Here is a 13651-nt window from a genome sequence, read left to right on the forward strand (position 1 = left end):
AATCTCCTTGTGCCTCCATTTATTAATCTGTGAAATGGGCAAAATAATCCTTGCCCTGCCTGCTTCCTGGGGCATTTGGGAGAACCCACTGAGATTCATCCATACATTTTCAGGCATCTACTTTGGCCAGGTACTGTAATAGATTCTAATAACTCAGCATTTAGGACAGTTTCCCTTACCTGAGGAACTCAGGCCGAATAAGGAAACAGCTTTAGAAACATACTGTTACTGTCTAGTGCATCAAGGCCATGCTAGAGTCTTGGGGCCTATAGAAGAAAACAAGAATGAGAAGATGCCTTATTGCTTCTCTCCATTGTATATGAGCTTTTAAACATGATTTCTTATGCCCTAACCTGTGGTGTGGTCATAGTCCCCTTTGCCCCATGACTCAAAGCCCACGGACTCTTCATAGGAGAAGGCTGTCCCTGTCCCATATTTATTCAGACTCTGGCTTTCCAAGACCTGCTTAATTTGACTTTCTAGGCAGACTTAACCAACTGAGCCACCCAGGCACCCTCTAGGCAGACTGTAAATGTTTTCACGCAGAGAGAAACGTCCAAAAGATCCATCCTTGGAGATTGTAGAAACATTTCAACTAAAGCCAGACATTCTTCTTTCCACCAGTCTTTCCATTGTGGAAGCTAAAGTCCCCCTGCTCACCACCTGAGATTGTCCATGACCCCAGATGCCCTCGCCTAATTTCTATGGAAGACCTCTGCAGCTGAGGCAATGAGGAATTGCTCAGGCCTCTGCCAGCCAAACTGCCGCAGCAGCAGAGTCCTGGCCACCTTTCCTCCTGCTTCTGGCCTCACCACCCCTTTGCCACCTCCCTGAGGGCCTGGCACCACAGAAACAAGGTAGCTCAGGCTGTGTCCTGTTGAGCCACATCCCTGGCCCCCATCTGCCTAATAACTGGCTAAAGGCTCCTAAGCCTTCCTGGCTCTGCCAGTAGCTGTGCTCTGCCTCAACCAAACCCAAAGCAGACCCACTTGACAAGCAGTAGGCAAGAAGCAGCACACAGCATGCTAACATACTGCAACCAAAATAGCATTTTTAAGACAATTCATCAGGTTGGCAGCGATTGAAACAATTAGCACTCTGGAAAGAGCCATAAACTAGCAGGACTATTAGGGAAGATACAGTTACGGGCAGGAACCACCTGATTAGGGATGAAGAATTCTGAGTGGTTTAATTTTAATACTGTCAGAAAGGTTAATATTTAATTACAAATTATAATCTCCTTATCCAAGCTGTCTTAATATGTCTTCATACACAGTGGAAGAAGGGAAAGCATGGTCTGATTTGCTGGTGTAGGAGGCAGGCGGGGCTTGCTAAGAGACTGATGATTCAAGTCATTTTTCAGTTGGAGCATCTGAATGAGGGGCAGACTGACACCAGTGTGGGGGCTCCTAGAAGCATGGTTATGGCATTCTGCGGTACACCGTCACCCCTTGGAGGCAGTGGGCTGGGCAGTCAGGGCCCTGGAGCCAGCCATTCCTCAGTACAGGCTCCAGTTCTCCTTTCTCCTGACCTTAAGTGGGTTACTTAACCCCTCCAAGTTTGAGCTCTCTTGCCTCAAAGTGAAGCTGTCCAATCCTGTGTCTAAGATGGTTGTGAGTATGTAGTAAGGTAATATGAATCACAGTGAGCTCAGGCTCTGGCACATTTAAGTAAGTGCCTGATCCCTTGTCTCATGTTTATTCATCATCTGGTACTTTCTGCAGCACTACCCCATCAGCTGTCTTATTTGATCCTGCGATGCTAAATTAGATCCACTTTTCAGATGAGAAGACTGAGATCCTGCAACATGTAAGGGCTTGTCCAAGTTCATTTTGAGGGGAGGAGGTAAAATCAGAATCCAGTCTCTCATCTCTTCTCTCAATACAATTGTTCTCAGCTACAGTAGGAGACTAGATTGTAAACTTGTCAGTTTGTCCCCACGTCACATAGGGAGATGAGAGGCATGAGAAGCCCAGAACAACTGTCTCTGTATTTAATTTTCATTTTATTTATTTTGTTGTTTTTTAAGTAGGCCCCACACCCAATATGGGGCTTGAGCTCAAGATCCTAAGGTCAAGAGTCATACGCTGTACTGACTGAGCCAGCCAGGTGCCCCTAATTTTAAAATCCTAGGCGGTGCTTCCGTAAAACTCCTACTTGTACCAGCCCATGGGCCGGCTCACCTCAGAGTCTGTGTTTAGTAGAGACATTTTCTGGCCATATAACAGGCAAGTTTGAGACCTACCTTCAAAATCCGAGAGTCTTAAACTGTACCCAACACCAACAGGACCCAAGGAATGATTTATGGAAGTGTCATGTCATAAAAAGGGTAGAGTAGGGCTGACTAAATGAAATGCATGCTGGCCTGGGAGTTGGTGGCTTGAATTTAAATTCTGGCTTTGTGATCCTTAGTTTCCTCATTGGAAAAGGCCACTGGTACCTTTGGACCTGGTTGCCTCACAAGGTCTCATTTGTACAATTTTATAATTTCTTTATTGGAATCAAGGGTAGTCCACCTGCCTGGGTTCAAACCCCAATTCTAAGCTACTCTGGAGTTTGCTGGGATCTCTGTTTACATCAGTTTTCTCATCTATAAAATGGGTCCAATAATGGTGCCTATCTCATTAGATTATTGTGAAAGTTAATTGAGATAATAATGTAAAATGCTAGACACCATCATTATCACGTAGTAATCAATCAGTACATGTTGGATATTACTGTCATAATTGTTGCCTCACTTCATCCTAAACTAAGATCATGTGAAACCAAAAGTATTCAAGCCAAGAAACTCAAGCCCTGAAACTTGTTCAGAGTTACTTTGCAAATCAGTAGAACTAGGATGAGAACCCACATTATTTGACATAAGTGAGCAGTAGAGCCTATACTTCTGGATCCTGGGACAATTGACATCAGCACAAAGCTCAGGATTCTTCAGATGAAGACTGCCAAGAGCCCTGCTGATTGACAGAGCAGGAAATAGGAGGCAGTAGAGTTTAGTGGCTAAGAGCACAGACTTGGAGCTAAATTGTCAAACCTGAGTGACCTTGGTCAAGTTACATTAATCTGTGATTCAGTCTTCTCTTCTGAAAAGTGGGGATGATAAGAATACTTACCTTACAGACTTGTACATGTTCTGAGCCCTGTAGAGCAGCTGGCTTAGAACATTGCCAGGTACTTAGCACACAGTGACTGTCAGCTATTATCATTAGATACCCATCTCATGGGTTCCAATGCTTTGCTCCCTCTGGGAAACACTCCCGGCTTCTTCATGTCTGTCCTCCCATTCTTCCTCAAGTCTGTGTTTCTCTTGGCTGAGCTGCCTGGGACCCTCTGAAAATGTTTTCTGGCTAATGCCCCGTGTTCTCAGATAGCAGTGGTCACCTCCACATTGCCTTACTACTTCTCCAGTCCTCCTCTACCTCTTGGGTTAGGTCTCTCCTCAGGCCCCTGGTGAGCCAGGGAGAGGAAACAGGGCCTGTGTTACATAGGAAGAAGCTGCAGTTCAAAAAGGGGGAGGGGGGCAGCATGCCCAGTGCCACACGGACAGTGGCCAAACTGGGACTGGAAACCAAGGCCCTGCAAAGGCTCTTTTGCCGCCCTCTACCTCTGGTACAGAGTGAACAGAACAGAGAAAAACTACGTCACCGAGTGAATTTCTGACCGGCAGCTGAGCTAGAATGTGGCCTGGATTTCAGACATAAATAGCTACCTCCCTCTAGGCTCCTGGCACCCTGTCATCTCCAGCCCTCGGAAGAAGCATATTCAGTGAGTGCACTTTCTAAGGTGGAAGCATGTGCTACTAGGAGAGGAACCTGGGACACCCAGGCTGTGAGTAGAGAGACAGGCTACCTGTGAATGCCCTTTTCACTCCCTAAATCCCTAAATTCATTGTGAAAAGGAGTGGATACTCTGCCTGTGTTAACTCACAGATCCCATACTATACACATACACACACACATCCGCTCCCTCTGAGGCTAATCATAGTTGAACCTCACCCCAGAGGTTCCCTGCAGATCACTCCTAGGCCCAGTGGTGGAGAGAGAGGGGCTGTAAGCTGCCATATGGATAGCTGTTAAATAAGTTAAAAGATTTCTTAGCATAAAAGAAAACTAAAACAAAGGGGCATGTCCCTATGAAGACCTGCACAGCTGAGGGCACCATGGAGCTGTCTGGCTATTTATTGTACCCTTCCTTCTCATCATGGTCCACGCTGATGGTGACCGAATTTGTCCATGTGTGTCTGCCCCCACTTGAGGTGTTCTCCTTGAGGACGGAGACCAAGACTTGTTCACAGCTGTAGCTCCAGTGCCCAGCACACACAAGATGCCCTCAGGAAATGTGGGATGGGTGGGAAGGTGGGTGATACGGTAATCAGACCAGTAGAAGCCTGAAAAAAGAGACATTCTGAGCCAGATTTAGAAGGGCAGGGACACGACTTAGGTTTATTAAGGTAGCGAATGGGGGGGGGGGGGGAATCATGTGGGGGAGGAGTGAACAGAAACCCACTATGGTGAGAATGGGGTAGAAGATCTTGGTTGGTGTGGTCTGAAACCCTAGGGCCTATTTGAGCAGCTCTCCTCCTTAACCCTTCCCTCTACCTTCTTGCCTCCAAATGGACTCCTGCTTGTTTCCACACAGGGCTTCATCAGGCTGGACATGTCTGAGTTCCAGGAGCGGCATGAGGTGAGTGAGAGTCCTTGGTAAAATGTGGTTTGGTGGATCTGTCAATCAACATGATTCTGCCTTGGGATTTGTCCTTTGGGGGCATATGTGTGCAGCAGGATCACTGATCTGTTTTGTATTGGACTTGCTCTGAAAAACAAGCATAAAGAAGATCTGTCTGCTCTCTCATTATAGCAGGATTCCTGCCACCCCAGGAGAAAGCCTGACTGTCCCTGTTGACACATGCAGTCTTTTTTTTTTAAGTTTATGTATTTATTTTGAGAGAGAGTGTACAAGAGTACATGTGCACACGCACACAGAGGAGAGTCAGAGAGAGGTGGGGGAGAGAATCCCAAGCGGGCTCCATGCTGTCAGCATGGATCCCAACGTGGGGCTCAGACTTACAAATTGTGAGATCATGACCTGAGCCGAAAATCAAGAGTCAAGACGCTTAACCAACTGAGTCACCCAGGTGCCTCTTGACACAGGCAGTCTTAATGAATAAAGCCATTTTCCTGTGTGTGCCCATATCGGAAACTAAAAGTATAGAAAGGCTTTTTCAATATGTTTCCTTCCTTCCTCCAGGTGGCCAAGTTTATCGGGTCCCCACCAGGCTACATTGGCCACGAAGAAGGTGGCCAGCTGACCAAGAAGCTGAAACAGTGTCCCAATGCTGTGGTGCTCTTCGATGAAGTGGACAAGGCCCATCCAGATGTGCTTACTATCATGCTGCAGCTGTTTGATGAGGTGAAAGTGACTTTGGGCTGGGATGGAGGAGGGGACCCCAAAAGTATGGGGTGCTGTGAATCAAGAATCAAGGGCCCAGAGGCTTGTCTGATCCCTTCACTTGCCACTTTGCCCCCATGTGTATTCAGTCACTTAGCAAAGGATGCTTTGCCCCCTTTCTGGACCAGGGCCTGGGCTGGGCACTTGAGGACAGACCAGTAGTACTACCCAAGGATTGACATTTTCTGGCTGCCCAGACTGCCTTCTAGAGACACATGGAGCAGAGGTACCAAGACAGAGAGACATGAATTTTTAGTTCCAGCTCTGCTCCATCTCTAGGCATCAGGGACCTCATGTGACAAAGAAGGAGGCTGTATCCAAGATAAGCTCCAAGAACCTTTCTGGCTTGTGAAGCCCTTTTCTTCCAAGGAGTTCCAGGCTCACCACAAATTAGATAACCTCCTTCTGGTAGGGTAAGCTCTAAATAAGAACTCTGCTTTTCAGTACATTCTGTGTACTAGGCTTGTGCTAACAACGTCACCGCTAATCATCACAATAGCCAGGCAGTGAAAGCTGTCTCATTTTTTATTTATTTATTATTTTTTCTAATTAAAAAAAATTATTTTTAACATTTATTATTGAGAAACAGAGAGAGACAGAGCATGAGCATGAGAGGGGCAGAGAGAAGGGAAGGCGTAGAATCTGAAGTAGGCTCCAGGCTCCGAGCTGTCAGCACAGAGCCCGACGCAGGGCTTAAACTTATGGACCATGAGATCATGACCTGAGCCGAAGTCAGACACCCAACCAACTGAGCCACCCAGGCACCCCAGCTGTCTCATTTTTTAGAGAAGAAGAAACTGAAGTTCAGAGAGGTTATAAATGACTTGCCTGAGGCCATGGAGCTATTATACAGAGGATCCAGGTTTGGGCCATTTGATTCTAGATACATTTGGTTCCAGAGCCCCAGTTCTCCTACTCTGTGCCATTCCTTACCTCAAGCAGGGGAGGGAGAGCTTATCATAGGAGGATTGGATCTCTTCCTTTAGAGGCCGGGCAGAACTGAGCATGAGGCTTCTCCTCTGCTCCCAAGCCGGGGCTATATTAACCATTATATGTCCAGATGGAGTCCAGCCCACTTTTCCACTTAGTCCCTTCCAGCTCTGGGACAGCAAGGAGGGGTTTTGCTTCCCATGTCGCAAGTGTACTTGATGAGGTGTGGGAAAGGACTCCTCATGGACCAAATAGCACACCAGGTGCCAAACCAAGAAGACCCAGATCCAGATATCCCCATAGCTGCCCATCACCTTCCCCACATGGCCCAGTATCCTTGTCCCTGCCCTAGTTTCATTGCTGTCTTCCTAGCCCCCCAGCTCTTCCCTGTCCCCAGACCACCCACTGAGGAATAAAGGCCGGTCCTTCAAAAGTCATATATTAGTTACCCACATCTGTGCTGTAAGACCTCCCACCTTATTCTAGTCTCTTGATGGGATTCAAGTACACAGCTATGGACTAGACCCAGACCTTCTCTCTGGGAGCTCCCTGCCTAGGTAGATAAGTGGAAAGGAGACATGATAATAGTTGAAATTTTTGACTTTATGTACCAGGCACTGGTCTAAAACAGTTACTTGTATCAATTCATGTGATCCTCCAACATCCCTATGAAGATAGTTCTTATTACTGCCTCTGTGTAAGATATGGAAACTGAAGTAAAGTGAGATAAGTAATTTGCCCATGGTCATACAGCTGGGAAGAGAGAATCCAAGGTTGGAACCGAGGCAGTCCAGTTCAGAGCCTACAGCTTCACTAAGAACTACCATGCAGGTAGGACCAGAAGAGAGAGGTAGATCTGCAGTGAAGCATTCACAGGAAGGGAGGGCCCAGCTCAGGGAGCGTGAGCACAACAGTTTCTGACATCCCTGGAGAGGTACCTCTGATGACTACCTTGGCCCAGAAAGAGGGAAGGCAGCTGCTGACTGAAATACAACCAGCACCACCTAGAACTTGTTACCGCCTCCATATATAAGCCCTGTCCACCCATTCCCTGCTACTGTCACTCCATTGACTACCTTTTGGGAGTTGGTAATAATCCCTTCCTACAGCCCCCACCAGCCTACTGTCATTCCTGAAATTTATATCCTTGATTCCATTGACCAAAGCTGTCATCCAAGATTACTTAGCCAGAGTTATGCTTATAGGCTCCTTGTGGACAGGGACTTTATCTTAGTCCAACCATTCCCAGAGCCCACAAAGTCAGGGGAAATGCTCTGTTAAGTAACTTAATTCAACAGGAATATAGTATACCTTTCAAGGATAAATCAGGAGGTTCTAGGCGAACGAGCGGAGAAGGGCTGGCAGCAGACAGCTACTGTGCCGAAGCACGGGGGCGCGAGGCCGTCTGGCCTGTCCAGGGAACTGCAGCTTCTCAGCACTGCTCGGCTACAGAAGGGAAGTGAGAACAGAACAGTGGAGGTGAGTGGGTAAGTTGTCAGGGACCAGTTACAATCCCAGGAGATGAAGTATGGGTTTACTTGTTAGATTGTAAGGAGCTTTTAAAGACTTTAAGCAAGAAAGAAACATGGCCAGGTTCTTACTTTATAAAGATCTTTCTTCCTAGCCTGAGAGAAGGCATTGGTGAGAGAATGGACTGGAAGGCAGAGGGGGAGCAGCAAGGAGGCTGTTGAAGCCTCCGGGGTAGAGCTGAGGATGCCTTCTCTAAAGCAGAGCCACAGGCTAGCCAGAACTCCCAGAAGGCTGACTATGCAGGGCTCAGTGATTTGATTGAATTTGAGGGGAGACAGAGGGGCCAGGCATGGCCAGCTGCAGGGTTTCTGGCCTGGGTGACAAGACAGCCGCTACTGCCATTGACTGAGGCAGGGAACACAGGAGGACGAGCAGCAGATTGGCGAGGAAGGTGAGTTGCTGAGGTTTGAAATCACTGAAAATGAGATGCCTGAGGGACGACGACCAGATGGAGGTGTCCCGAGAGGCCAGTCATCAGTTGGAGAGATCTAGAGCATAGTACAATTCTGGACTGGAAGCAGAGATTCAGGAATGCATCAGCACGGACAGGGTAATGGAAGCCACAGGAAGGGATGAGATCTCTCAACTAGGGGGTGTGTAGTATGCAGAGAAGAAAAGGCTAACCCAGAGCCTTGTGACCTATCAGGAAAGTCAGAGGGAATGTGGTTCAGGTGGGGCAGAGGGGACACAGGATGCACAGTGTCTGCCTTGGTGTTCATGAATGAGTAGGGCAGACTGGCAGCAAAAAGCATTTTAGCCCACTGTGGTGCATGCTGAGCTAGAATAAGGTTACAGTTGTCAGGAGTTGTGGGGGCATATGATCCAGTCTGGGGGCATGAAGGAAGCACCCTCATTCTCACCTAGCCCAGTTCTCACAAGCCTGGATCCAGAGAAGCAGGAGCCCTAATGCTCTCACCAAAACACCAAGCAGGACTATGACCCCAGAGCCTGTAGCACAGGGAAGAAGTCCCAAGAAGAGACTGGCCCCTGAGAAGCCCAACCTGCTCTTCCCTTCAAGGATGGAAGCAGTGGGAAAGCAACCCCTATAACCCAGGGTAGCATTCACACCCACCCAGTCACTGCTGGGAGGTGTGCCAGTGACAACTCCCTCTTTGGGACACATCCTATTGCCAAAGACTCTGAGGAAGAGAAGACATGAACACTGAAAGTCATCCTTTGGGTCAGTCTTACCCTGCACCTGTTCCCGTCACCCCTCTAGGACCCATCCACAGGCCCAGTTAGAAGCAGCGCTTTGATCCTGGAATGAAATTGCTGTTGGTTATTGCTCTAGCCAGTATAGCAGCATGTGTACTCAGTCCTTGGGGTTGAGCTCTGTGAACAGTGTCCTATGCGCACATTTGGACACATCTCATACACACACACACGCACGCACACACACGCACAGAACAGGTCTTCAAAACTACAATTGCCCCCGGGTACCTGGGTGGCTCAGTTGGCTGAGCATCTGACTTCAGCTCAGGTTATGATCTCATGGTTCGTGAATTCAAGCCCCGCGTCAGGCTCTGCGCTGACAGCTCAGAACCTGGAGCCCGCTTCAGATTCTATGTCTCCCTCTCTCTCTCTGCCCCTCCCCTGCTTGCACTCCGTCTCTGTCTCTCTCAAAAGTAAGTAAACGTTAAAAAAGGAAAAAAAGAATTGCCCCCAGGTAGATTCTGTTGATCTATAACTCACAGATAGGGAAGCTAATGGCAAAAGCTAAAGATTATCTGCTTCCACCCTTGCTTTCCCTTCTTCCCACCCAAGGCAGGGACAAGAAAGTGATTAGGACTTGAGCTGCACATCTATTCTAAATAGACCCCCTTGGAACTAACACTTTCTGAGAGGCCTGTGTCAAAGACCCATATAAAGCAAGGCTAACAAGCACCAGATACCATGCCCAGCATGGAGTAGGTGCTAGGTTAATGCACATTTCTTCCCCTTTAGCCCCTGAGGGCTAGGGCTAGTCTGCCGTTGCTTTGGCTTTAGAAGCAAGGGCTGACCCTGAGTCAGGTTCATACCACCAGGGAATGGGAATTGTTAAAGGAGGACTAGTTACCATCTGAGCCTGGGGCAGGCAGGAGCTGACAGGTTGAGGTCAGTGACCTGTCCCCAGAGCCATGGTCTCTGGCCTGGCATGAGCTTGTGCTTTGTGGGAAGAGTGTGGGAGCACATGGGAAGCACTAAACAGGAGACCTGCAGTGGATGTGGAAGTGCCCCATCGGTGTCCACTGTTGTTATTCCCATCAGTTCTGCTCAGCGAGGCCCTGACCATTGCTTTTGTCATAAATGACTATAAAGTGCTGTTGTTGTACAGTCATAGCCTTGATGTTTGCTGAGTAGGTGGAGCTTCTTGCCCTTGAACTGAGTGGCCCCAGACAACTATACTTTCTTCGTTGTTCTGTCCCTTCTACTGTAGCTTCTTGTGTCTTTTCTCGGTGCATCTGTCTCCTGTATAGATGGTTTCATCTGTGTCACTTCAGAAAGAGCTAAAGATTCCAAGGAAACTTCCCACATTGGCTAAAGAGGAGCCTTGTTTTCTCTTCCTCTCTGTCAGGCAAAAGGATGGCTTTAAAGATGGAGAGATTTGGGGACTCAGTCAGTTAAGCATCTGACTTTGGCTCAGGTCGTGATCTCACTGTTTGTGAGTTTGAGCCCCGCATCAGGCTCTGTGCTGATAGCTCAGAGCCTGAAGACTGCTTTGGTTTCTGTGTCTCCCTCTCTCTCTGCCCCTCCCCTGCTTGTACTGTCTGTCTGTCTGTCTGTCTCTCTCTCAAAAACCAATAAACATTAAAAAATTTAAAAAATAAATAAAGATGCAGAGATTATACTGGTTTCAGTTCATGTCATTCATTTTGATACAGCAAATGTATATTGTCTGCTGTCATAATAACAGTTCAGGACATTTGCATAGTTTGGTTAACTAAGGGTTTTTAACCAACATGACCATATTAGTCTTCACAGTGGCCCTATAAAATACCCTCCTCTGAACTCCTACAGTGACCTTATACCACTTAACTCACTGAATTGTCATTGCTGGTTTCTTGAGTGGCATTCCTTCTCTTAAGGAGGACAATGTCAAAGGTGCGGTGAGCCTCGAGCCTGGCCCGGACTGGGCTGCCAAGGAAGTGTGTTGGATAAATGCATGTTTAATCAAGCTGACTTCCAGGGTGCCAGAGATGAATCAAGGGCCCTTATTGATGACAAACAGAGGTGCAATATTGCCTGAAGTCACTCTCAACAGGTGGAGTGGTTGCAGCCCAGGGCAGTGAGCACTGCAGCCTAGGTGTGAGAATAGTGTTCAGAGAACTGGGAGGAAGGAGCAGCTGAGGGTTCTAGAGAGAACTTCTGGAAGAGGTAGTCAGGCTTAACCCTCCATGAACATGGAGTCACTGTTCTTTCCCAGGGCCGGCTGACGGATGGAAAAGGGAAGACCATCGACTGCAAGGATGCCATCTTCATCATGACCTCCAATGTGGCCAGTGATGAGATCGCACAGCATGCCCTGCAGCTGCGGCAGGAGGCTTTGGAGATGAGCCATAACCGTCTTGCTGAAAACCTTGGTATGGCACACAGCCTGAGCTGTCTGGGCAGTTGAGCAGGTGCCCAGACCACCAACACATCTTTTCCCCAGGAGGTGGAGGATGACATCAAGCAGGAGGCCACATCTGTCATCTTTCTATTTGGAAGTGAACCCTCCAACCCCTCTTCCAAGTCAGAACTCAAGTCTTGTCCTGACTCTTCTCCCCCTCTGTTCCTTCCTCACACAACTCCTACCCTAAGGAATCCTGAGCTTTGGATTTGTAGCACATAGAGATGGAAGGGCCTCAGGAAGTGCCCAGTTCTAACCCTCTCAATATTCAGGTGGAGAGCAGGCCAAGGCGTAGAGAGCCTGAGACCCTGACCAGGATCACACAGACCATCAGGGGCAGCACCAGATCTCTTTTCATAAATGGGGCCATGAGGCAGGCACAGTTCCCAAAGCTCCCTAGGTGTGGGGAGTAGGCAATTTATGATTCTTTTTCCACAGGGGATGTCCAGATTAATGACAAGATTACCATCTCAAAGAACTTCAAGGAGAATGTGATTCGCCCCATCCTGAAAGTAAGAGGTCTTTGTCCTTCCTATTGGAGTCTTGGGTGGGAAGATCCCCCTTAGCCATCTCTCTGTCTTCCCCTTTGGGGTCCAGTAATTCCCTTTACACCTTCTGGGTCACAGAGCTCACCCCACCCCTAACCTGGCCCTACAGGCTCACTTCCGGAGGGACGAGTTTCTAGGACGAATCAATGAGATTGTCTATTTCCTTCCCTTCTGCCACTCGGAGCTCATCCAACTTGTCAACAAGGAACTGAACTTCTGGGCCAAGAGAGTAAGAATAGGAACTGCCTATGGGTGGGGATGGGTCATCTGCCTGTTGGAAATTGGGGAACACTGGGTTGGGAGCACCCCCTTCCTAGAGGCTTGGAGAACAGTGGTGTGGGTCAGTGGCCTCAGGGGCACACAGTCATTCACAGGCCCAGGCCTCAGGCCAGAGTGGTGAGAGATGGAAAGCACTGGGCCACATGCAGGCACGCTCCTATCTGACCTGTCTCAGGCCAAGCAAAGGCACAATATCACGCTGCTCTGGGACCGCGAGGTGGCAGACGTATTGGTCGACGGCTACAATGTGCACTATGGCGCCCGCTCCATCAAGCATGAGGTGAGCACTTACTTAAAGAAGTAAGGCACTTCTACACTTCCCACCCCAGGGCCCCCAGACCCAGCCCCTGGGCTCCCAACCTGGAATAGTTCATACCCAGAGCAGATGCCCCTTCAGAACCAAAACCAGAAGATGATCAAGTAAAACCCCTGTCCTGAAGGATAACCGAGGATGAATCCCTGCTAGGAGTGAGAAACTGAGCTGGGAACCTCAGAAACTGACACCCCTGAGTCTTTAGCATAGTCCTTTAAACTGTGTGTTTTTAGCCCCACTCTGCAGAGGGAAACTGAAGCTCAGAGGTTTCTGACTTGCCCTAGCAGTAAGTGATGGAGCCTGGGCTCCAGGCTCAGACCACATGCTAGCCCAGGCCACAGCGGTGACGACCACTTCACCTGTCACCTGCAGGTAGAACGCCGTGTGGTGAACCAGCTGGCAGCCGCCTATGAACAGGATCTGCTGCCAGGGGGCTGTACTCTGCGTATCACTGTGGAGGACTCAGACAAGCAGCTGCTCAAGAGCCCTGAACTGCCCTCACCTCAGGCTGAGAAGCGTCCACCCAAGCTGCGGCTGGAGATCATCGACAAGGACAGCAAGACCCACAAACTGGACATCCGGGCACCGCTACACCCTGAGAAGATGTGCCACAGCCTCTAGCTTCTACTTACCTACCTATACATGCCCTCAACATCCAATAAAGGCCCCTCGGCTGTGGCATGGCAACCGCCCTATCTTCCCCTCATGCCCTTTACCTCGTCTCCACCTAGCCTAAGGCCTGTTTACCTCCACAGCCACAGGAAGACCCCTCCTGAGCCTCAAAATCAAAAATAGGGGTTTTGCCCTCTCCTGGACCATTTGTTATGGGCCCAAAATTTGCTAACAGGTCCCCAGGAGAGGGGCTGTCTTCCCACCCTCTTCAGAGCAGGGAGGAGAAGGAGGTCCCTTTTCTCTATCCTTCAGCATGATCCCCATGGCCTGTATACTCTCCGGAACTTTATCACGGTCCGAGGAAGCTCAGAAGTTTGACAGCTAAGAACAGATCTGGCTCAG

The 13651-nt window shown here is 48.8% G+C and overlaps 1 protein-coding gene across 5 annotated transcripts in view; it reads left to right on the forward strand.

Moving 5' to 3' along the window:
- CLPB (caseinolytic mitochondrial matrix peptidase chaperone subunit B) overlaps window positions 1-13324 on the forward strand; it is a 142360-nt gene extending 129036 nt beyond the window's left edge. For 2 of the 5 annotated variants that reach the window (XM_042957752.1, XM_042957753.1), the window contains 9 exons: window positions 4639-4683; window positions 5248-5409; window positions 5728-5861; window positions 7698-7857; window positions 11312-11468; window positions 11936-12009; window positions 12155-12274; window positions 12500-12604; window positions 13010-13324. In XM_042957752.1, coding sequence (XP_042813686.1) covers window positions 4639-4683; window positions 5248-5409; window positions 5728-5861; window positions 7698-7857; window positions 11312-11468; window positions 11936-12009; window positions 12155-12274; window positions 12500-12604; window positions 13010-13258 — 1206 coding nt within the window. In that variant the 3' untranslated portion in view covers window positions 13259-13324. Of the gene's footprint in view, window positions 1-4638; window positions 4684-5247; window positions 5410-5727; window positions 5862-7697; window positions 7866-11311; window positions 11469-11935; window positions 12010-12154; window positions 12275-12499; window positions 12605-13009 lie in introns of those variants that run through there. The other 3 variants (XM_007080891.2, XM_007080892.3, XM_042957754.1) reach the window with 2 other exon arrangements.
- Window positions 13325-13651: the final 327 nt, after the last annotated feature.

Source organism: Panthera tigris, chromosome D1 (genome assembly GCF_018350195.1).
Source record: "Panthera tigris isolate Pti1 chromosome D1, P.tigris_Pti1_mat1.1, whole genome shotgun sequence".
NCBI classification, from domain to species: domain Eukaryota; kingdom Metazoa; phylum Chordata; class Mammalia; order Carnivora; family Felidae; genus Panthera; species Panthera tigris.